At 53.5% G+C, this 24,462-nt stretch overlaps 1 protein-coding gene across 1 annotated transcript; it reads right to left on the bottom strand.

Annotated features, from left to right (window-relative positions):
* OTUB2 (OTU deubiquitinase, ubiquitin aldehyde binding 2) lies at positions 1–20,946 on the bottom strand. Its single transcript, XM_001925368.5, has 6 exons — positions 20,736–20,946; positions 8,879–8,974; positions 7,493–7,611; positions 4,399–4,483; positions 3,640–3,834; positions 1–2,750 (listed from the first exon to the last, which is right to left on the bottom strand). Exons 1-6 carry the CDS (start codon positions 20,736–20,738, stop codon positions 2,544–2,546), a joined length of 705 nt encoding a protein of 234 aa, XP_001925403.1. The 5' UTR covers positions 20,739–20,946; the 3' UTR covers positions 1–2,543.
* Positions 20,947–24,462: the final 3,516 nt, after the last annotated feature.

Here is a 24,462-nt window from a genome sequence, read left to right as displayed (position 1 = left end):
TTTCCAGAAACTGTTTTAATGCTAGGAGAACGTTTTCACCAACTGCCTGGCCTACATCCCACCGGGTCAGGGGCCTCTAGGGAGCCCCTCACTGAGCTGCAGCCCCTGCCCCATTTTTGCTCATAGGAGTGTGTTTGGTCTGCAAACTTATTCCTACTCTTTGGGGGAACCACAGTGCCACTGCCAAGCTGGTGTGTTTCTTGCAACATTCCGCTGCATCCCATGGGACACGGAAGGGGAGATGCTTCCCATTTGGAGGGCACTCACTGTGTGTCAGCTCTTAAAATTGTTTCCACACGTAATCTCGTTGCACTTGAACCAGTAATCCTGTGATGTGTTGGTACTGTCTCCATTTCACTAATGTGGGCATTGGAACTCTGGGAGCTGAAGTGACTTGGCTGAGGTCACATAGTTAATGATAAAGTTGAGATTTGAACTCAGGCAGCCTGTTTCCAAAGCTCCTTTGTGCTTAAAATAGGAACCAAAAGCCAGAACAACAGTTCTTTTTGTTGCTAACCGTTCACACTGATTTATAAAGTCTCCTTCCAGCTTTTGGTCTGGAAAGAGAAGGCTTTGTGGGGCAGGTGGAGAATCACCACGAAGTGTGATCCCCGGCGTGACTGGCTGCTGTAGACAAGCAAGGGCACGCCTGCAGGTGACTGGATTTTGACTAAGCTAAAGTTCCTCTGCATCCTGCCACTCCTTTTCCTCCACAGTGAAGGGAAAACAGCAGTTTGGATTTGGCCAGTGGTTTTGTGAAAAGTGGGAGAGCAGAGGACAAGGTCATGAAAACAGCCTGCCTCTCTTGAGCAGTGATACTAAACTGATAGGCTCTCTTCAGAGGGGAAGGAGAGTCCCCTCTGAGCACTGGCAGGCTCTTGGCCTGGAAGCACTGCCTAGACACATCTTGGGGGACTTTCTGCAGCCTGTCTGCCAAAGAAAAAGCTCTGCTTTTGTAAATGCGCACTCGCCCTGAGTGCTGTTCGGTGGCAGTCAGTGCCGATGACGCTGTGCTCGAGAGCCCAGCCGGAGGCCCAGGACCCCTCTCACAAGCCCACAGGGCAGCCGAGCTTGAGCTCGGTCCCTGTTTGGAAACAGGGATTGTGATGCTGACAAATCAGGGAGCGTGTTACCCCCACTCTTCGGTGCACTTGTCACAGCAAGGCGGGACACTGAGCCAGTTAAGAGATGAGGGGCAGATATACATTCCTGTGAAAAAGTGACAGTCACTTAGCTTGAGCCCTTGGGTCCCGATTCCAGCCAAGGGCCATGTGGGAACCTGGGTCCCTGCCTGAGACTAAAAGCACCCTGACGTCGGACTTCACAAAGGCGGAAGAGTGATGAGAGTCTGGCGTGTGTATGGACTGGGAGCAGTCTGTTACCCGGTGCTCCTATGAGAAGGCCTTCCATCAAGGAAGTGCCCACCCCAAGGGGCAATTCCACCCCCCACCCCCCACCCCCACAGAGGAAGAGAGCTTGCTGGCTGTGCCCCAGCCCAGCCAGGGCTCCTCGAGGCCCCGAGGCAGCAAGGTGAGGAGGTGAAGGGCCGTGTCCAGGTAGATGAACAAGGAGACTGGCCAGACACTCCTGGCTACCAGGCAGTGTCCACAGTGGTGGTCTCCCCCACTGCCAGTCTCCTCCATGCAGCTCTGTTCTTCCCACCTAACCTCTCAGCAGCCCATAAACCAGACAGGGGGAAAGGGGAAGGAAGCCAGTGGTAGCCTCAAAAGACGTCTGCTCTGCTCAGCTGGGGCCTGCGGCTGCCGGTGCCGGTCCATGTCTCCACCTGCCCGAGTGTCTCAAGTCTCCATCCAGGATGTGCTGGGGTTGACGAGGCAGCTTCTTGGTCCCAGACCCTAGTCTTTCTCAAGCCTCTGTCCAGGTGGGACGGCCCTGGCCTTGAGGGAGGTAGAGGCTTCATGCAGACGGCTACAGGCTCCTTTCTAGACTCTGGCATAAAAGCCTCTTATTTCTCAAGTGAGGGGGAAGAAAACACTCCATTGTGAACGGCTGGGAGTACACCGAAGCCCTCGTACTCAAGTTAGCTTCAGCGCTCCATCCACCGAAGTCCAGTCCAAGAGCCGCTTGAGTTGACTTTTTTTATAGAACTGGTTACGTCACTTAAGACAGCTGACCTTGAGCTTTTCCTCCCAGAAGAGGGAGGCGCTGCCCCTCGTGAAAAGAAACCAGAGGACCCCATTTTTATCCAACAGGATGTCAACAGTGGCAGGAACCTCCTCAAAAGGGCCCAGAGAGGGGAGGTGTCCTACGCAAGGTCTCAGGGGACTGAGAGTAGAGCCAGGAGTTCTGGCTTCCTACCCCAGGGTTAGAAAATATTTGTTCCTCCTTGAAAATAAATATTAAAAATATCACCAAGTTACCAACAGTCCATAGGGAGTAGGCCTTATTCCCAGTGATGTTGACCCAAAGGCTGCACATTTTTAACTACAGTCTAAATCGCTTAAAAAATTGCAAAGCCATGATGTTCCATTCAGAATGCAGTCCCATTAGGTGACAGGCTCCACTGCATGGCCCAAAATTAATCAACGTTTATCGGCTGCGTAAAGGATGTTGTAGTGGGATGTTTTATAGAGCAGGTAAACGGAAGGGATGGCGGCCTCGGGGAACACGTGGTGGTTCAGGGCCGTGTCCATTTCGTCCACATACTCCACCTGCAAGGCAATGTTCAGTGCCTGGGACAGGGCTGTGATCTGGATGTGGTCACACTCCATGGCCATGGGCTCCACTTCCTGCAGAGGCCAAAACGAAAGAAAAACCCAGTTGAGGAGGGAAGCCTGGCAGAGGGCAAGTGAAAAGTCCAACCCTGGCTTTTATGGTCCTAGGTCAAAACCTCTGCGCTGGGAAATAAAATCCACAACCACCCATGAGGCAGATGTTGACACCTGCATTTTTCAGAGGAGGAGACCCAGGCTCAGTGAGGAGGTAACAAATAGCCAGAATTGCAAGGCTCGAATCTTGATCTTTTTTTGATTCTCAACCCCTAGTTCTGTGTGAAAAGAGACACGCTGAGGAATCTGGAAAGAGGAGCAAGAGTTTCAGCTCTGGCTTCCTAACGCACATAATCAGAGAATCCTGGCGCAGGGAGGGACTCTGTCACAAGGGGATCTCAAGCTTCCGTGCCTACAGAGAGCTAGCGAGTGAGTCAGTGGAGAGACAGACGGCTGCGAGCTGGCTGGCGTGTCGCAGGAGCTAGGGCACTTGCCACTTAGATCCTGCTGACTGTGGTCATACAAGAAAAGGCCTGGGGAGCTAGATCGATGTTTCCAGAGAAATCCAAACATTCATACAAAAATGGCCCAGTGTTTAAGTGTTGGCCACTCTTTCAGGTAAATACCGTACATCATAAAACAAAACACGTCTTAGGGCAAATGTGACTCTGCGGTTGCTTCTCTGCAGTTTTGTGAACAGTTCAGTCCAAAACCCTTACTTCTCAGATGGGGAAGCTTGACACCCAGAGAGGGAAAGTGACTTGCCCAGAGCCCCACTCCGGGAGGATCTTTTGGGCTTGCTAATCTAGTGCTCTCTGCATGGCGGTGTAGGCTTGACACCCAAGTCCCCTGGTTAGGGAGTGCTGGTGCTGAAGTCTCCTAAGGAGAGAGGGCTGGGCCCAGGACCTACGTGAGTGCAGAAGTCTCTGATGTCCATCTCCTCGTCGATGAAGTGTCGGAAGAAGTCCGCGCGGTTCCTGATGAAGGCTGAGGTGAGCAGGCGCAGGAACTGCACGATTCGGTCCGAGGAGCTCTGGTCGTTGAACACCTTCAGCAGGCTGGACACGGAGCCGTCCTTCTCCACCAGCTCCACCACGCTGTAAAACTGCACCCCGGCCACCATCAGCCCGGGGACAGGCCCCGCCCCTCCCTCCCTGCATTTCTGGCTTTAGATCCTCAGGTTAAAGCACCCAAATCAATCAGAGATCCCACCAGAGCCAAGCAACAGGGTTAGGGACACTTTGTAATGAGTCCCTTACCCGGAGGCCCATCTGAGGATGCCGTTGGAGGCTCCCTCAAGGCCGAGGCTGGGGCTTCTGTACAGATGAGAGGTGAGTCCTCCGGCTCCTCTCGCTTCACAGCGGGGCTAGGGGAGTGGGGTGGGGAGGGAGTGGGCGGAGTGAGGCCGGGAGGAGCTTCCAGCCCGAGAGCTACTTCCCCAAAGCAGGTGCCTCTTCCCAGAGGGAGGCCAGGGCCCTGGGACCCCTGTCCCCTTGATGTCCCCACGTGCAGGAAGAACCTCCAGTCCTTCCCAGCTGGGAGGAACAAGAGAGGCACAACCACAGGCCATGGGCCATGAGAGGACTCCAGCCAGTGCCAGCTCCTGTCTGTCTACTCTGCCAGCGAGGAAGGCCCTGGTCCCTCAGCCATTGTGCCCAGCTTAACTCACAGCATTAAAGAAGTTCTGGAACTTGTGCTCCTCAAAGCCAGCAGCCAGAAGGTCGTTTGGGGTCTGCAGGACACGCTCTTTAAACCTGAAAGGGGAAGACATGCTCACGGGAATGAGGTGGGGGGACTGCTGCGACCTGCGTGACCAGTGACTGTCATCCACTCTCAGCCCCCCAGCCCCCACCCACACACCTGAGAGGGTGCATGTCACAAACAGGTGAAGGACTTTTCTGCCTTTCAAAGCACTTCCCCATGGACCACACATGGATTTGTCCTCTGTACAATCACAGGTGGTGGGTAGCGCACCCATTTCACAGATGAGGAAACTGAGCAACCACCGCCAAACCCCAGATGATGTTAACTCTGCCTTTCAAAGATCTCTCGACTCTGTCCCTCCGTCCTGTCCGCAGGGTACTCAGCATGTCCTCACCATCTCTGGCCCTGGCCACACTCAACCTTCCCTCGCTCCTGGTCCCTTCTCCACAGGGACCTTAGAGGCCTTCTTCCTCTGCCAAGCTCACTACCCCCCACCTCCAGTCCCGCAGCCTCCCTCACGCCCCACAGCCATTCCCCAGGCACATTCTCACCCCTTAGCACCTGCTGTTACCTCGGCCAGGGATGCTTCTCAGAGGTGCGCTAGTGCGGTTTGGTACCCGCTCCTGAAAGCTAACTTAAATTTAGCATTCTGCCATCCAGGTGTTAAAACGAGTTTTAAAACATTATAATCTGTGCTCTCGAGGTTGTCTTTGTCTATAGTGTGTGGATAGGGATATACAATTTGCACTATGGAGTGTGTTATGTATCAGCTCCCGGCTCAGTGACCCCATGATCACTGGGGGAAAAAAAATCCTGTCGCGTGTACCACACAAATCAACTAACGGCCCGTCAGGGCTCCCTGCCCAGCAGCCGTTAAACCTTTGCGAGCACTGACCATCCCCCGAGACCTGCTCCCGTGACCCCTGCTTTGTCTGTGCTCCCAGCGCAGGCCCCCTACTGGCCTGTTCCCCTCTGGGACCTGTCCTGGTACCCTTGGGGACACAGTTGAGTAGTGGAGACCTAGTACCTGGTCTAGGCCTGTGAGGCTGAGCCTCAGGGAGAGGGGCGGTGCGGTGGGTGGTGCGTGTGGCATGCAGTCACCTAACCAGGAAGGAGGGGCGCTCCCCCGCCCCGCCACCCCGCCACTGCCAGCGGGCCGAGAATCTGGCTGGGCCGGTATGGGAAGGAACGCTCTGCCAAGTTGCAGCCCCGCTAAGTCGCTCTCCAGCTCTGGGCCGGAGGTGCCCCTTCTGTGCAGCACGGGTGATGGCAACAGGCCTCCACGAGGGGCGCCTCTGTCCCTGTCCCTGTGAGGCTGTGATGTGCACAGCTCTGCCTCCGGCTCTCCTGCCATCACTCCTTCCCCTCCCTGGCCATGTGCCTCTACACCCCCTCCGCATCCACACGCTCATTCCTCACCAGTGGCCGCCGACCCATTGTGCCAGCACTGGGTCAAGGAGACCCAGGTCGTGGGGAACGAAGGACTCCCACCCCTACGAGGAGAGGAACAGGGAGGAGTTTGGCATCAGAACTTGGAGCGCAGGCCCTCTCAGCAGCACACTGCTTTAGTGTGACCTTGGGCAAGTCATTAACCTTCCCGAGGCTCGGTTTACTCATCTACAGAATGGGTAGCACCAGCCTCTTACTTCCCGCTGGCCCCCACTTGGGTGGCCCAATTCGAACTCAGCATCGCAAAGTCGAGCTCCCAATCCTGCATCCCTGCCTCCCTGTGCAGCAGGTGGCTTCCCCATCCAGGTAACTCTCAGGCCAAATATCAGGCAGTCACCCTTGACTCCTCTCTCCGCTCACACACCCCACCCCACCCCAGCCACGGGTGCATCTGGAATCAGCTCACTTCTCTCGACCTGCTCACGCCACCATCTCAACCTCTCCTTCGGGCCCTCCTGGACCCCAGCCGCTGCTGCTCTTTGGCGCATGCGCCTGGTGTATCCTGCACACGGCAGCTGCAGGTCAGGCCCTTTGCTCTGCTAAACCCTCTGTGGCTCCATCTCACTCAGGCTGACATTCAAGACCCTTCTTAAGGCCCAGGAGGCCCTGCCCCGCCTGCGCCCACAGCCTCCCCAGCCCCTCCCTAAAACTGCATCCCCTCCCCCTGGACGACGTGGCTTCCTTCCCTGCCTGACTTCACCATCTGACACATCAAATGCTGTCCGAACCTCCTGCCCATCTTCGGTTGGGATGCAAGCTCCACGGGCAGGGAGTTATCTCGTTTGCTGTTGCATCCCCAGGGCCCACCACACCGCCTGTGTGTGTGGCACCCAGTTGCAGTGACTGCAGGGAGGGGGTGCCCTAGAAGGAGGGGAGGACAGAAACCTGCCACCGGGGTCCACGGAGCAACCTCAGGCGCTCTGTGACCTTTCGCCACACCGCACCGTCCTGGAGCGTGCGTGTGGGAGGGTGCCTCATGCGGAGGCCTGGGGCCTCCATCGAATCTTCTAAGGGTCCATCCAAGGTTCGCTCCTTGCTACTCCAAGTGTGTTCTGAGGCCCAGCAGCACGGCTTCTCCGGGGAGCTCATGGGAAATGTGAAATGCGGAACCTACTCAGTTGGAATCTGCATCTGCAGAAGATCCGCTGGTTTGTACCAAAGACGGATGGGAGGCCCCAAGTGAAGCCAACACCTGAGGGGCTGAGGAGGATCACTGTGGGGACAGAGGGACCTTGGACAGCACCAACCCCAGATCCAGGCTGACCAGCAGACACACCAAGGTCAGCTGAAGTTATCCAGAACCACAGGGCAACACTTCTTTGCTCTCTTCTTGGAGCGAGTCTTCGAGAACACACCCAAGGCAACGCACCTGGGCACCCTCGAACCAGAGGGCTGAAAAAGCCCACCAGCTCACTGGTCCATCCCCAGCCAGCCCCTGGGCTGCCCCACCTCCACCACAGTGGGCAGCTGGGCATCCCCTAGCATCAGTGCCGCTGCCAGGCTGTGCCCAAGAAAAGCCCTTGGGGAGCTTCTGGGCAGAGGTAGCAGAAAACGCAGCCTGGAAGCCTGGGAGCCCGGGAGCCCGGCCGGCGTCCCGGTGCTGCACTCACTTGAGGATCTCCCTGCTCTTCCCCAGCAGGGACTCCAGGTACGAGTAGCCCAAGGCCCGGTAGAAGCAGTTCCCATCTCCCTTGGTCTTGCGGATCGCGGTGAACCTTTTGCTGAGTTCCTGCAGGGGACAGAAGGACAGGAGGGTGACTGTGCCAACAGCACCCCGCCTCCCCCATGAACACCTGCTCCCTCCTCACAGACTGGCTGCCCTTCACAGTGTCCCAACTCTATTCATCCCCCGAAAATAAAAACACAGAGTGGGTCCCATGTCAGGCACTGAGTGTGAACAGGGGCCCCACCTCGCCTGTGGCGGCCTAGAGTCCACGGTCTACAGGTGGACAGTTAGCTGATCCCGACAGGGGGACAGGGAAGCCCCGGGGTACCACGAGCCAGTGGCATCTTCATCAGACTTCAGAAGTCCAGGAAGACTTCCTGGAGGAGTGGCACTGAGAGGAGCAGAAGCAGCAAGGCTGGGCCTGGCTGCCAGGCGGGCCAGGCGTCTACAGCATCGGTAGGAAAGGCCTCCTCAGACATCCCCAAGCAGTCTGGCCCGTCCTTCAAAGGTCCCTCAGAGCCCCCTCCAGCTCTGCTCCTCGCTGTCAGTTTCCCACTGAAACGGAGGCCCCTCGGGTGCCTCGTGGGCCTGCCTTTCAAGGGGTCAGGGAGTCCCTGCTCCCACCATAGCGATGAGCAGGCTTGGAGCTGACGGGGCCCCTGGAGGGAAGCTTTCCTGGGAAACCATCTTAGTCCCCAAGGAGGCTCCAGGGGACACGAGAGTCGGTGTGCTGCCCAGCCCTTGCTCCTGCCCCAAGAAGTGCTCCCTGCAGCTGCAGGGGACAGTCCTGCCGAAGTGCAACGAGGCGGGGAGAGGGGGCCCCTCAGGCTCCTCCTGTGGCCCGTGTCCTCTGACTGTCCCTGCCTCCTGCTGGCAACCTCTGGCTAGAGTGGGAGGTGCCCTGGCAGAGTGGTGATGAATGCAGCTTTCATGAGACCAGGGCTGCCTGGTCCAAACAGCCGCTCATCCCCACGTGAGCTGTAAGACTGTGCACCTGCCATTCGACTTCCAGGCCTCAGCTCCCTCAGCTGTAAAATGTGGGTAATACAAGTCCTGATGTTGCAGTGGTGTAATGAGGTCTCACGAGTAAAGGAAGCACTCAGGAGAGTGCCAAAAAATGCCCTTTGTTTTTCGTTTTTTTGTTTTTGCAACTAAAGGATTTATCACCAAGGCAAATGCCCAACATCACGATATTCTGAGAGGCCTTTAATTTGCCCAGGAACCTGATCCAAATGGGAAGCCTTTTTGTCTTCCAAGTGGTACCTTTTTCTCTGCTCCCACCTCCAGCCCATTTCACCCAGGCTCCCCTCCTCCTGACCCCCTGCCTTACCTGGATCTTCCTCTGGTAAATCCTGTTTTCAGGATGATCCCGAAGAATTGAGAGAATGTCACATTTTTCTGATATTAGGTTGAAAGGTGTTTCACTCTGAAAGACAAAAGAGGTGAAGCTGTGACAATTTCAAAAGCGGCTGCTGGGCTTTCGGACCAAGGAGAAACCTCTGAACTGCTGGCTGCAGGACGCAGCGACTGTTACTCTCCCCCCCCCCACCCCGACAGAAGCAGGTGCACGTGCCCAACTAGGATCCTGGATGCCACGGTCCCCGGCAGGGAGTCAGGATCAGCCCCATCAAGAGAGGGGAACCGTCCTGTAACTTCTGAATGGATGCATTTTATAGACTCTCATACCTCAATGCATAAAAGTAAGTTCCAAATGGTTTCAAGACTTAAATGTCAGACCTGAAACCATTAAACTTCTAGAAGAAAACATGGGCAGTATTTTGCTATTCAACCTTGGGCTTAGTAATATTTTCTTGAATAGGTCTCCTCAGGCAAGGAAAACAAAAGCAAAAATAAACAAATGGGGTCACCTTAAACTAAAAAGGCCTTCAGGAGTTTCCTTGTGGTGCAGTGGGTTAAGGATCCGGCATTGTCCTTACAGCGGCTCGGGTTGCTGCCAAGGTGCAGGTTTGATCCCTACTTGCCATGAATGTGTGCTCCACACCCCACCTCCCCCAAAAAGAAGATTTTGCACAGCAAAAGAAATTTTTAACAAAAGGAAAAGGCCACCTACTGAATGGGAGATGGGGTCTGCAAATGATATGTCTGAATAAAGGGTTAATATCCAAAATATACAAAGAATTCATATAACTCAACACCAAAAACACAAACAACCCAGTTAAAAAATGGACAGAGGATCCGAACAGACATTTTTCCAAAGATGCCACACACGTGGCCGACAGGCCCACGAGAAGATGCTCAACATCACTAATCATCAGAGAAATGCAAATTGAAACCACAAAGAGATGTTTCCTCACACCTGTCAGAATGGCTATTGTCCAAAAGACAACAAATAACAAATGTTGGGGCGGATGTGGAGGACAGGGAGCCTCATGCACTGTTGGTGGTCATGCAGAGTGCTGGAGCCAACTTGGAGAACAGTAGGCGGGGCCCTCAAAGAATTAAAAATAGAACATGACTCAGCAATCCCACTTCTGGGTAATCATCCAAAGAAAACAAAAGCACGAATTAGAAAAGATGTGTGCACCCCTATGTTCACTGCAGCATTATTTACAATTGCCAAGGTGTGGAAGCCACCCCCACAGCCATCCATAAACGGAGGGATAAAGATGTGGGTATTCATACAACGGAATATTGCTCAGCCTAAAAAAGAGTAGTGCCATTTGTAGCAACATGGAGGGACCTGGAGACTCTTACACTGACTGAAGATAACGACGAATATCATATGATATCACGGAATCACGGAATCCGAAAAGAGAAAATGAGCAAACGTAACACAACAGAAACAGAGTTATATATACAGAACACACTCAGGTGGTTGCTAGAGGGGAGGCAGGTGTGGGGAGGGGAGAAATGGGGAAGGGAGATTAAGAGGGATAAACGTCCCGTTGCAAAATAAATGAGTCAGGGCTACGAAATGTACAGTGGGGCAACTACAGTCAGTAATGATGTAACATCTTCAGTGAGAGTAACCTGACCGCGGAGATCGAAATGCAGAGAAATCCGGCATCACCGTGCTGTGCAACAGGAACTCATACAGTGTGGCAGGTCCGTTATATTTTACAAATAAACTCATTGAAAAAAGAGCCGATTTGTGGTTATCAGAGGCAGGGGAAGGAGGAGGGGGAATTGGAAGAAGGCGGTCAAAGGTCCAAACTCCGGTGATGAGATCAATTAGTACTGGGGATGTAACATATGACATGATAAAGAAAATGAACAGTTACATATGAAAGTTGTTAGGAGAGTAAATCCTAAGGAAAGATATGGTCTTCTTTTCCTTTTTTAATTTTGTTTGTTTATTTATTCATTTTGCTTTTTAGGGCCACGCCCGTGGCATATGGAGATTCCCAGGCTAGGGGTCCAATGGGACCTACAGCCTACGCCACGGCCACAGCAACGTAGGATCTGAGCCTCGTCTGTGAACTACACCAGAGTTCATGGCACGGTCAGATCCTTAACCCACTGAGTAAAGCCAGGGATCGAACCAACAACCTCATGGTTTCTAGTTGGATTCATTTCCACTGCTCCAGGATGGGAACCTCAAAAGATATTTTTTTTCCATTTTAGTTTTGTATCCATACGAGATGACGCTGCTCACTAAACGTGCTCTGAATTGGAGCCTAAAAGTGTTCCATTTTCAGGTGAAAATAAAAGAGAAAACAATCCTGTTTTACTTACTTTTTTATTGGCCACACCCATGGCATGTGGATGTCTCCAGGTCAGGGACCAAATTGGCACCACAGCTGTGATCTGAGCCACAGCAGTGACAACACTGGATCCTTAACCCACTGCACCACCAGGGAACTCTACAATTGTTTTAACTTCGACTAAGCTGGCTTTATTAACTTCATTGGCACATTTATAAGAATGTAGGGTCTGACCCATTCAAAATCTTGGAAGGTTGGAGTTCCCATCATGGCTCAGTGGAAACGAAGCTGACTATCATTCATGAGGATGCAGGTTTGATCCCTGGTCTCGCTCACTGGGTTAAGGATCCGGCGTTGCCATGAGCTGTGGTATAGGTACAGACGTGGTTCAGATCTGGCGTTGTTGTGGCTGTGGTATAGGCCGGTGGCTACAGCTCTGATTCGACACCTAGCCTGAGAACTTCCATATGCCGTGGGTGTGGCCCTAAAATATAAATAAATAAATCTTGGAAGGTTTACGTTATCGACATAATAAATATTAATGGCTGGTGTACAGTTAATTTTGCTAATAAAGCAAATATACACAGGTTCCATAGGTTCTAAATTTTAAAATCCACCTCTGGAGTTCCTGTCGTGGCTCAGTGGTTAGCAAATCCGACTAGGAACCATGAAGTTGCGGGTTCGATCCCTGGCCTTGCTCAGTGGGTTAAGGATCTGGTGTTGCCATGAGCTGTGGTGTAGGTTGCAGATGCGGCTCAGATCCCGTGTTGCTGTGGCTGTGGTGTAGGCCGGCAGCCACAGCTCCAATTAGACCCCTAGCCTGGGAACCTCCATATGCCACAGGTGTGGCCCTAGAAAAGACAGAAAAAATAAAAAAATAAATAAATTAAATAAATTAAAAAAATAAAATCCACCTCTGCTGCTTTGAGGGGAGGGCAAGATGACGACAGGTAATATTTTAAAATACGTTCCCACCTGACAACCCCCTTCTCACTCACCATCTTATTTCATTCCAAAGTCCCATTATTTATCTCACTAGCAAAAAGTCTTGTTTTTACATAGAGCTGACTTAAAATGATGACTTGGGTTTTCGAAAACAACAGGTTGATTAAAAAATAGTGCAGCTGTATTGAATGTTGCCTGTGCCCGGACCGCCCCAAGCAAAAACCAGCAAGATGGTGGGGGGGGGGGGAGGCGGACACAAAATCAGTTCTATTTGATGAGTAGTTTTCTAAATTTAATTTAATTTAATGATTTATTTTTAGGGCCACACTCACGGCATATGCAAGTTCCCAGGCTAGGGGTCGAATTGGAGCTGGAGCTGCCAGCCTCCACCACAGCTCATGGCAACGCCAGACCCTGAACCCGCTGAGCAAGGCCAGGGATCGAACCTGCATCCTCAGGGGGGCCAGTCAGATTTGTTTCCGGCTGAGCCACGGTTTGGATCGGAACTCCTAATTTTTATTTGATATTGGAGTAGAGTTGATTTCCAGTGCTGTGTTTGTTTCAGGTGTACAGCTAAGTGATCCAGTTAGACATGGACACATATCCACCCTTGTTCAGATCCTCTTCCCAGATGACTCAGTAGAGCTCCTTGCGCTGTAAGAGTAGGTCCATGTTGATCATCTATTTCTATAATGAGTGGTTTCTGAGATGATTCACTGGGGGAGTGAAAAGGAGCGTAAGGAGTTAATCTTAAATATGGGAGATAAGAACTTAGGACGTAGAAACTCGCCCTGGCGGTGAGAACACTGCAGGGAGGAGGAGGTAGGACGGGGACACCTGCTTTATGCCCGGGAGGCTTTACCCAGGGTTCCCACTTGCCACAGAAGGACTGACTTGGCATTTTTGACAGATTTACTTAGGCTACTCAAAACAGTCAATTCAGATGAAAAATGTTAACCAGCGGCTTGGGGGCAGGGGCGGGGGGCGTCTCAGCCGATGAGAGTTTGTCACCTTTTCCCCTTCATCCCTGAGCCCTGTTCCCATCCCCCACCCGCCACAGGCATTCCCCATGGCATGTCTTTCCGTATGTGTCCGTCTTCTTAAAATTGTGGCAAACCGTACTGAAAACACACCCCCATAGCCATGTTTACGGTGCAGGTCGGTGGGATTAAGTACATTCGCACTGTGGTGCAACCGTCACCACCACCCTTCCCAGAACGTCTTCATCATCTTCAAGGGAAAGAAGCATTAACTCCTCTTCCCCCCTGCCCCCGGCCCCTGGCCACCACCATTCCACCTTCTGTCCCTGTGAATCTGCCTCTCCCAGGGGCCTCGCGTAGGTGGAATGCATGTCTTTTTAAAAGAGACAGAGTTGTGTTATGCATGTGTTTTAGATGTGCATATAAATTATTCTACAGATATCATGGCTTTTCTTCTTCGCTCAGTACTATTTAAGATCTACCACGCCTGACAAACGGCTCCCAGGTTGGTGATCCTGCCCTGGGATGGGGTCTTGGGTTAGCTCCAGCGCCCCCTGGTGGTCCCAGGTGGGTTTACCGGGGCCACTGGGAGGCGTGAGTAGGTTTCTACTAAAGCACCTATAAGTTCCTGCCTAGCAAGTGGAGAGGGAGCCAAGTCAGCCTGGGTGGTCCCTCCCCTCCCCACCAGCACAGCCCTGGTTACCCCCATGGAAGAACAGCCTCAGTTTACTGGCCCATAAATTGGGTACAATACTCTAGGTCTGACCCTGGCTGACTCTAACTGGTGATGTGTTCTTTATTTTTATTTATTTTTTCTGTCTTTTAGGGCCGCACCCGCAGCATATGCAAATTCCCAGGCTAGGGGTTGAATCAGAACCTCAGCCGCTGGCCTATGCCACAGCCACAGCAACGCAGGACTCGAGCTGCTTCTGTGACCTACAGCACAGCTCACAGCAATACTGGATCCTTAACCTACTGAGCGAGGCCAGGGATTGAACCTGTGTCCTCATGAATACTAGTCAGGTTTGTTACCACTGAGCCACGACAGGAATTCCCTGGTGATGTGTTCTTTAAATCATGACTGAAAACTTCCAGGATGTTATGGCAAGAGGACAGGCCTGGCCTGGCCTGTCGGACCTAATCGGGCCACCTGAAAGGATGTCAGGCCTTAACTTACTGGTTTGCATATTTGCAAATTAAGCCAGGCAGAGCACCTCTGCTTGGAAACAGCTCTCAGCTGTGGAGTCAAGGATATATTTTAACCTGAGAAGAGGATGTTTCTCGTTTCTCCAAACACTGGCTCCTCCCCAGCAGCCCTGAGAACTAGCCTGATGCACTAGAATGTGGGCTTGGTGTTCAGACCAAGTTCAAGTCCTTGTGAAAGTCCTCTTCTCTCCTAATATAGAACTAGTTCGTAAGCCCTACTTCGGTGCTGCCGACCCTGCACCTGATCCCAACCCCCATCCACACGCCCCCACCTCCGATTGCAGGGAAAGCCTCCTTTCCCTCCAAAGCCTCCCTATAGATCCTGAGCCTGTCCACACAGCCTCAAGGGTCCCTCAACCAGCCCGAGACACATAAAAATACAGGTTCACCCCAGCCTACCGCCTTTATCCCAGTCCATGGATCCTGCCACCCTGATGTGGCATTTGAAGCCCTGAAAGCTTCTGGTAAGGATGTCACCAAGCAGAGTCATAGAGAGGTCCCACTGCCAGTGGGACCCCTGGTCCAGCACTGTGCCAGCATCTCCAAGGACTCCTCCGGAGATGGTGGGGTGACAGAGAACTTCAGGGCAGTCAGGGACCAAGCTGGAAGGATTGGGCTCTGGCAGCTCCGTGCTGCAGGCCTTTAAGGTCTGTCCCCAAACATGATATGTGATCCAAGCAAAGACCCCTGTCCCTCCTGAAAGTTCTCCGTGGGTCCCTCTTGGAAGAGTTACAGCTCAGCGTTTTCTGAGAGCTTTCGTGAGGGTGAGATAACAGGAGAATGAAGCTCCCTAGGACAGGGTCCTTTGCCCCTTTTATCATGGTAACCCAAGTGCCTGGAACAGCTGCTGGCCCCCAGCAGGGGCTACGTAACCACTTGTTGAACGATGAAGTTACCTCTGCTGGGCAGTTTCTGCAAGCCAGGTGCTGTGGGTTATCTTATTTAAGTCTCTCAGAAGCTCAGTTTTACACATGGAAACTCAAGCCCAGAGAGGTCAAGCCATTTGCCTAAGGTCACACAGTGAGACAATCCAGGGAGATACTTGGACCGTGGTCACCCAGCACCTCAAAGGTAGTCAAGAGACGTGGTACCTTTCTGTCCCCTCTCACCCTCCACCAAAAGAACCCACAATCCTCATGTGTATCCTGTCATCACTCCTGATGGCTCAACAGCCAGGCCTGGAACTCAGGCCTCTGCCTATAAACCCCGATTAACGTGGCCTTCGGTGCATCTGTATGTACCCCCAGCCAAGGCACTGAGGTGCTGGGGGGCCTTCCCTGGGCCCCGACTGGCCATGCTGGCCCATGGCCTGCCCGACGTCCCTCTGAGGCTGCTCTGCTGGTGGGGCTGACCCGACTCTGGGCCCAGCCCCCAGAAGCCACAACTCACCGCACGGCCGGATCTCAAGCTACCAACTCCCTCCTGGCAGAGCCAGAGTCTCCAGGCTCGTCCTCCAGAGGGGCAGGGCCCAGAACTCGGCCAACCACCCCTCTCAGGAGATCCTGTCACTTTCAGATGCTCCCCACGGCTCCGAACCTGGCCTTGCCAAGCTGGGGCTGGGGTGTCCACAGTGGGCTGTTTGCAGGGTCTGGAAGGAAATGCTTTTTAAATGTCTACTTTAGGGTATGATTATAATATACCAATATCTGGAATAATCAAACATTTTTCACTGATGAGTGAACCAACTGGCAACCAGGGAGTTCCACTGTGGCTCAGCAGTAACGAACCCAACTAGTATCCATGAGGATGTGGGTTTGATCCCTGGCCTCACTCAATGGGTTAAGGATCTGGAGTTGCTGTGAGCTGTGGTGTAGGCCGCAGACGTGACTCGGATCCCCCATGGCTGTGGCTGTGGTGCAGGCCAGCAGCTGCAGCTCTGATTCTACCCCCAGCCTGGGAACCTCCATGTGCCACAGGTGCGGCCCTGAAAAGACCAAAAAAAAAAAAATCTGGAGGCCCAAGATTGAGGGGAGACCTAGTGCTGTGAACCGCCTTCCTGTTGTGGCCATAACCAGTTACAAACTCAGTGGCTAAAAACAACCAGATTTATTCTCTTCCATTGCTGGAGGCTCTCAGGAGAACTCACTTCCTTACCTTCTTCAGCTTCTAGAAGCTACCTTCACTTCTTGGCTCAGGATCCCCTCCTCCCACCATCACGTCTCCTTCTCACTCAGTCTCCTGCTTCTTCCTTATAAGGACCCATTGTTGGCTCACCTGGGTAGCCCAGGGCACGCTCCCCATTTCAGGACCCTTAATTCATGACACCTGCAAAGCCCTGTGGCAGGGCCAGGGGTGGGGGGCACCCTGTTTGCAGGCTCTGGGGCTTAAGATATGGGAGTCTCTGCAGTGCTGTTAGCCTATCACCCCCACGCCCTGTTCTGCTGTTCAGCTCAGGAAACAGCAAAGACCCTGAATCTGAGCCCCGCCCCGCCTTGGGTCGCAGTTCATGGCTGGCCTTGCAGAGACCTTTTTTTTTTTTTTTTTGTCTTTTGTCCTTTTAGGTCCGCACCCATGGCATATGGAGGTTCCCAGGCTAGGGGTCTAATCGTAGCTGTTGCTGCCGGCCCATGCCACAGCTCCTGGCAACGCCAGCTCCTTAACCCACTGAGCGAGGCCAGGGATCGAACCCGCAACCTCATGGTTCCTAATTGGATTCATTTCTGCTGCCTTGCAGAGACCTTGAATTCAGACACTGGCCCCCTCTCCTTCGATGCCTGGACTCACGCCCTCCTCCTCAAGAGACCCTCCTGTCTTCCTCTCCTGCCCTGACTTCTCCCTGGAGCTCCAGCCTCCAAACACCACCAGCCACCAGGATGTCTGACCAGCACCCCCGAATTCCTGTGCCCCAACTGCTTTCTCCCTCCACCCCCAACACCCCCTCCATTTGTCACCGGATCCTCAAAAGCCCGTCCAGCCAGACAGAGCTTGCGCCGAAGCCCAGGGAGCCGCTTCCCATCTTTTCTTCCCCCGTTGGCTCTGCTCTCGGTCTGGCTGGAGCCAACACTGTCTGTCCCCAGGGAGGCTGCACCAGCGCCTGCCCACCGACTTCCTGGCTTCCACTCCCACCCCCATCCCCACCATCCCCCACGGCAGCTGGCATAGGCTCAGACCATGCGAACCAGATGAGGGCGCGCCCTGCCCCAGTTCCTCCCAATGCTTCCTTCACCTGGGAAAAGACTCAACCTTTGGGTGACAACTGCCCAGGTCCTACACCATCTGCCTTGCTCCCCTCAATCTCCTGAGCTCCAGGAGACCCTCTTTGTGTTCTTGCAACAAGACACGCCCATCCCTACCACAGGACCTTTGCACATGCTCTTCCTGCCTGCGGAATGCATCTCTGTAGCCTCTTCAGTGACTCAGATGATATAAGCTCCTTCCCTGACCACCCTAAAATCGCCCCTTCTCCACCCCGACGGCCTTGACTTCTCTTACTGCTTCGGAGCCTTCTCTGCCATGTGGGTTCCCCCGTTCACTTGCCTTCTGTCCATCTCCCTCCACTAGAATGTCAGCTCCATGAGGACAGGGACTTAGCCTGCCTGTCCGTGACCAGATTCCACAGTACTGCCCCCCAAAATGCATAACGAGTGGATGAGCGAACACAGATGGATGAGCTGGTCTCGGACTCCAGCCTGACTGCTTCTGGCCCTCCGTCCATTCCGCTGCCAGAGACCATCCAGACGGATCATCTCTTCCTTGTCAGGAATATGCTATGGTCCGCCCTCCCCGACACCACATTTGCAGAATAAAACCCAAGCCCCGCAGTACAGCATGCGAAGCCCTTCACAGCACATTCTGACCTGCTTTTCTAGACTCATCTCTCCTCCCTCCCTTGAGCTCCCTGCATCCTGCTGAGAGAGAGTTCACCGAATATCCCACGCTTAACCACGTCTCCAGGCCTGTAAGCACACTATCCCACCCCGACTGGAATATACTCTTCTTCAAATCCTTTCCGAACACTCCTATACATCCTTCAGCACCCTGTTCAAAAGGCCCCTTTGTGAAGTCTTCCCTGACATGCCCGCTTCCTCAGAGTACAGGGCTTCCTGCTGTGCTCCCCAAGCCCTTGGTCAGGCCTCTTAGGTCACAACCAGTAGCTCAGGAATGGCTTGTGTCCAGTGCTGTCTGGTCCAACAGGCAGTGAGCTCCTAAGAGAGAGGCAGGCCCCTGGTCTTTCTCATGAGTGCCCGACTAAGGTGCCTCCTGGGGGCTGGTTTGACAAACCAAAGAACAAAGCACGAAGGGCCCCGTGGTTTTGTTATTCATATCACTCATCCATTCACTGAATGTCAAATGCCCTTTCAGCACGAGATCCTTCACTACCTACACCTCCCGCCACTGGCAGCCCCAAGCCTTGGCCTTATCCCGGCCACTGCCTTCCCAAGGGGTTCTGTGTTTTCTTTCTTTCCCTTTTTTTTTTTTTTTTTTTTTTAAATTTGGCTGTGCCCACAGCATGTGGAAGTTCCTGGGCCAGGGACTGAACCTGCACCATAGCAGTGACAACACCGGGTCCTTAACCCACTGAGCACCAGGGAACTCCTCTGTATTTTCTGTCTAGGAGCCTTCCTCAAGCTTAGCCCAGTGACTTTGAAATGGATAAGGAAAGAAGACATTATATTTTGCAAAGATATTCTCCTCTGCCCACCACACGCACACTCACCACCATCCACACCATGCAGACTCAAAAAACCACTACAGAGCCCAGGGGCCTGGCAAACAGCAGGTGCTCAATAAATGCTGAGTGAACCGAAGAGAACACATCTTGCACTGCTTCTGGCACCCCTATGCTCCCATGATTCCCAGGCAGACATCCTGAGTTAACTTGAGGAGTTAATCACTTCATCTCTCTCCAAGGCACCCAGGCAGCCCCCGAAAGATGCCTTTGACTCCATCTACTCTGGTCTCCAGGGCAGACAGGAGGATGGAGTCAGAGGCCTCACTGTGCAGCACTAAGGCCACAAGTTCGGGTCCCAGTGCCCAGCTCCCCACCATGCTCTCACCTACCTGGTGGTGGCTGGAAGGCATGCCAGCCTCAGCTCCAGGGTGGCTAAACCCATTATTACCCTAGCTCCGGCCACTCCCTAGTGGGTGATACAGAAACCCCTGGGCCCCCTTCCAGGAGCAGCAGAGCTAGGTAAACCCTTAGGCACTGGTAGAAGCGGGAAGTTGGTGCTTCCAGATGCCCCAGAAGCCTCAGCCACGCCCAGCAGCAGCTGGCTCAGATGACCTGGCTGCCCAAGTCACACTCGGAATGTGACCAGGATTTGACCCGTGCTGCAACTCAGTGGCTGCCCGCAGTGATGACCCACTTCCCTGCCCAGACATGGGAGGGAGGAGGCCAAGTATGAAGAACCAAGCACTTGTGCAAGCCCATTTCCAGGACTCTGTTGTCACAGGGAAAGCCACGGCTCATCACCTGAGCCAAGTGCTCCATGCACATCACCTCACGTGGTCCTCGAGGCGGCCCATTATACAGATGTGCGAAACAGCACTGAGGAGGGGGAGCGACCAACCAAAGCCTCTTTGCAAGGGGTGGAGGTGGGATTTGAACTCAGGGCTCTGTGACCACAAGCCAGGCCACCAGCCCTTGTTCTCTACAGGCTCCCAGGGGCAGGGGGGCTGATGGTTGAAGAGTTTTAGTCTTTCACCACACCCAGATGGACTGATGGAACGCAAAGAGCACTGGAGTAGGAGTCCAGAGACTTGGGTTTAGTCCAAGTCCACTACAATGAGTCCTGGGCCCCTCCACATCTGCACCTCAGTGTCCCCATCTGCCAAAGCCCTAGTTTTAGCCTGGCTCAGAGGGTCTCTTTCCGCTTTCTGAAGCAGGGGTTCTTCTAGCCTTAGCTCTGCCTGGCCCCCTCATTTCCGTGCCTAACAACTTGAGACCTGAGTCCCAACTCTAAAGCCCTCCGGTCGATATGCAGGACAGAGAGGATGTCCGGCCACCGTGCACCCCCCTGGCCCAGTAGTGGGGCGTGGGAGTAGGGAGATCTCTCATGGCTGAGCCCTCGTGTGGGTGGAGCTGTGAGCTGCCGACTCCGGGGCTACTTAACAAAAAGGAGGCGACCCTTAGCCTTGGAGCCTCCCTGTCCCCGCCGTCGGGCAAGCACTAGGCGACTCCCCGGACAAACGCGCCGGGGGCGGGGGACCCGGAGTCAGGCTGGGTCCCTGTCGCTGGCCGTCTACCGAGGTTTTCCAAGGAAGGACAGGGTCCCCAGCACCTGCCCGGACTCAGTATTCCCGAGGGGTCCGCACACGGCGGCTCTGAAGCTGGGGGCTGAGCCTCGAGCCCGACCCCCGATCCGCGAGTGCACATGCGCCCCGGCGGCGACCCCGCCTACCGCGCCCCCCTTCCCACTCCTCCTCCCCGCTTCCCCCCAGGACCACTGACCATAGTGACCGGAGCCGTCGGGCCAGGTCCCGCCCCAGCGAGGAGCGATCCGGTGCGGGAGGGCGCCGTGGGAGCCACTGGCTGGATCCGCCGTTGGGTTGGGCGGCGGGGGCCTCGAGGGCGTGGGGGCGAGCGGAGAATACACCCGACCGCTCCGCAAACCAGAGGTTAGACCTCCACTGTGTCCCAGCAAGACACACGCCCCGCGATTGACGTCTGAAGCGGGCAATCAGAAGCCGGGCCACAAGACGTCACAGAAAGTGGGTGGGACCCCACGCACCTTTAGCCTATGTTTTAGGGCCTATTTGACAGGGTACCGCCTCCTCTTAAAGACACAGAAACCTTTTAACTAGCAAAGGAGTTAGACCAACCCAGAAAGACAGGTCTTCATTTGTGAAGGATGAAGGGCTTTTAACCAAAACCGTAAATTGAAGTCTTCTGAAAGATTAGCTGGCTCTCCATTAATTCATAAACCAGGTCATATAAGTATAGTTTGCTAAAGATCAGAGGACAGGCGCTTGGGGAAAACGTGTCCAGTAACATTAAGTTACCTGCCTGCATGTGTAGCTTCTAAATAATATTTTACCCCCTTTCAACTCATGAATCAGTAGGTTGCCAGGCATCCAATTAGTGTTTGTTGAATGAATAAATTTCCAGGATGGTTGATTCTGTGCCTCTGGAATTGTATGGTTATATATGAGGCACAGACCCTGAACCAGGTTTGGTGACTCACCCTGCATACAAGCTCATTATTGTTGAACATTAAACAGAGGAATATGTATCATTCAGAGATTCATTCATCAGCTGGTGGCCCCTGGAGGATGGTGCTTTGGGTGGGGGAAGGGAGCTCCGGTGAATTGTATGTGCCCATTTTATAAGTATTAATACTTCCAGGACCCTGTCTCAAGTAATTCCCCACCCCAATTTCACCCTCTGCCCCAGGCACTTGCTGGGTTCTTTCTTTCTTCTTTTTTTTGGGGGGGGGAGTCTTTTCAGAGCCTCAACCGTGGCATATGGAGGTTCCCAGGCTAGGGGTCTAATCGGAGCTACAGCTGCCGGCCTACGCCAGAGTCACAGCAACACCAGCAAGGCCAGGGATTGAACTCTTGTCCTCAGGGATAATAGTTGGGTTCATTACCGCTGAGTCATAATAGGAACTCGGAAAAATATTTTGTTAGTAGTGAGGATTTTAAACAAAAACAGAAATAAGAACTTGCCCAGAATCTCAGTATATGTGTAATGGAAATTTTCCTCAAGCAGGGCTCAAAGGACCAGGGGGAAATGTCATCTCTTTAGCCTGTTACTAATAAGGCTTCTTCCTGAGCTCCTTAACATCTGGTTAGAAGAGAAAAAAAAAAAAAAGCAAAAAAAAAAGCTTGCAAAGAGTTCAGCCGGTTTCAGGCTGGGTTGGAGTGGAAGATGTGAACAGTCCTTTTGGGGGTCACCCCTTGGCTGGGAGTGAACATGTTCTTTCTGGAATGAATCTACTCTCCTCTTCCAGCACCACTTCTACCTGGTGTCCAGGTGTCTGCGAGGAGGAGTCGGGGATGGTTGCTATGGTTGCTATGGCTTCACAGGTTTGGGTGGGAGTGTCTTGTCGTCTTCCAGCAAGAATACCCCCAGCCTTTGGGGATGGGCTCTATGGCCCATGTGACTCATGGTTCTGGCCTGTCTCAGGCTGGTGAGACCCAGAGATCCCTCTCAGGTTGCCCCTACTTTACTCTCTGCAGTGTGGCCCTAGCGCAGCTTTCTCAGGCCCTCTCTCCCTCACCTCCCTGCATCCCCAATACATGAGCTTAGGAGGCCAGCCTTTGAGTGTCCAGAACCTTCCCCATTTCCCTACTTCTTAGTCTCTGCTGCACCTCCTGGAATATCTTTTTCACAGGCTCCACTGGAAGGATAGCCCACCCATCCTTCAAATTCTGGCTCCTTCTCCATGCAGCCCTGTGATTTGGAAGGGGCGGTAGGGTGTGGTAATTGCAAGTATGGGCGATGACAGCAGGTGTGTTTGTATTGCGATTGCCATGGCATGGCTCCTTGAGAAAGGCACACCTCTCTGAGCCTGTTTCGTCTGTACGCTGGGGGGGTATTCACATCACCTCAAAGGGCACTTGGGAGGACTGAACATGATGATCACGAAAAGCACTTGACCCTGTCCTTGGCATCCAGTAAGTGCCCCATGTACGTGGGCTTTGCCTAGTACTTATTGGAGGCTTATTGTTCATCCTTGGGTGGCTAAGCCTATAGGGCACAGGTGGGAATTTGCATGTGGTGGGAAGGAGCCACAAGGAGGCTTACGTCTGCACGCCGGAAACGGGCGGGCGTCTGCCCTCCCCTACATCAATGACAGGAAACTCTGATGGCGAGGTCTCAGGCAGTCATTCCCATGTTGCCAAGAGCTGTGTTAGGGGAGACCCATTTTCTGGTGCTCTTTATGTTGCGCTATTTCATGCACTTGGCCTTCTCTGCTCTGCAATCTGCAGGCGGGGCGCGCTGCAGGAAGACTGGGAATCCCAAGTTGCAAAACTTTCCACCTCCTTGCAGGAGGGCGACACCATCCTGGCTACTTTCTTGCCCCCCTTGCATCAGAGCCTGCAACTTAGATCTGGAAAAATTGTTGAGATGCAAACATGTGTGCTGTTTCACTGCTGGGGAAGGTCAGAAAGAATCAGATTCCTCCCGTCCCCACCCCCACCCCCAGGAACCAGAGCCATGGGCCAGCCCTGGGGTCAATGGTTGAGAAAGAGGCATTTATTTATTTACTTTTAGCTCTGCACCTGTGGCATATGGAGCTTCCCAGGCTAGGGGTCAAATCGGAGCTGCAGCCACCAGCCCACACCACAGCCATAGTAACACAGGATCCAAGCCATCTCTGTGACCTACACCACAGCTCGCGGCAACACCAGGTCCATAATCCACTGAGCGAGGCCAAGGATTGAACCCACATCCTCATGGATACTCGTCAGGTTCTTAACCTACTGAGCCACTACGGAACTCCTTGTTTGTTTTTTGTTTTTGCTTTTTTTGGCTGCCTCCGTGACATGTGGAAGTTCCCCAGCCAGGGCCTGAGCCTGCACCACAGCAGCGAACTGAACTGTGGCAGTGACAATGGTTGATCCTTAACCCACTGCGCTACAAGGGAACTCCAAGAGCCTTTCACTTTTAAGAGAAGATTGTTCCATAAAGAGCAATGGAATTTGGGGGGGGGTGTGGGTTAGAAAGTGGGGAGTTGGGCCTGAGGGAATAGGGAGAACTTTCTGGAATGGGAGAAGGAGTGGAAGCAAGTGTCCCAGAACTGGGGGAAGACTCGTGCTCCTCCCTGAGAGGAAACGGCTGTGTGTGCCAGGGAAGGGCCGGATCCTGGCCTGGCCAGGCCAGAGAAGATGTCCTCCGTCTCTCCCTTCAAGGCATGTTGTGTGTTTGTGCAAAGAGTGTGGCCACAGAAACAAACGGTTCACTCAAGCTTTGACAAAGATTTACTGTGCACTTACTGTGTCCTGGGCACCGACCATGCACATCTGTGCACAGAATGGACAGAAACCACTGGCTTCACGCAGCCTCTGTCCTGGTGGGGTGGCAACCCCCAGCGCTTGGCACTGAACCTGTTGCCCAGACCACACAACCCCCAACAGTGGGCCAAAGACAGCAGAGAGCGCTTCAGACAACTGAGATTTAATTCTCTGCCAGCCCAGGAGATGGGACACACACTGAGAGTCACTTTTAAGGG

This window comes from Sus scrofa, chromosome 7 (assembly GCF_054392235.1).
Source record: "Sus scrofa isolate SSC_HxYL_T2T_F1_AM1 chromosome 7, Sscrofa_HxYL_maternal_Yorkshire_Landrace_v2.0, whole genome shotgun sequence".
In the NCBI taxonomy this organism is placed as follows: Eukaryota; Metazoa; Chordata; class Mammalia; order Artiodactyla; family Suidae; genus Sus; species Sus scrofa.
This window is presented reverse-complemented; position numbering and strand designations above follow the sequence as displayed.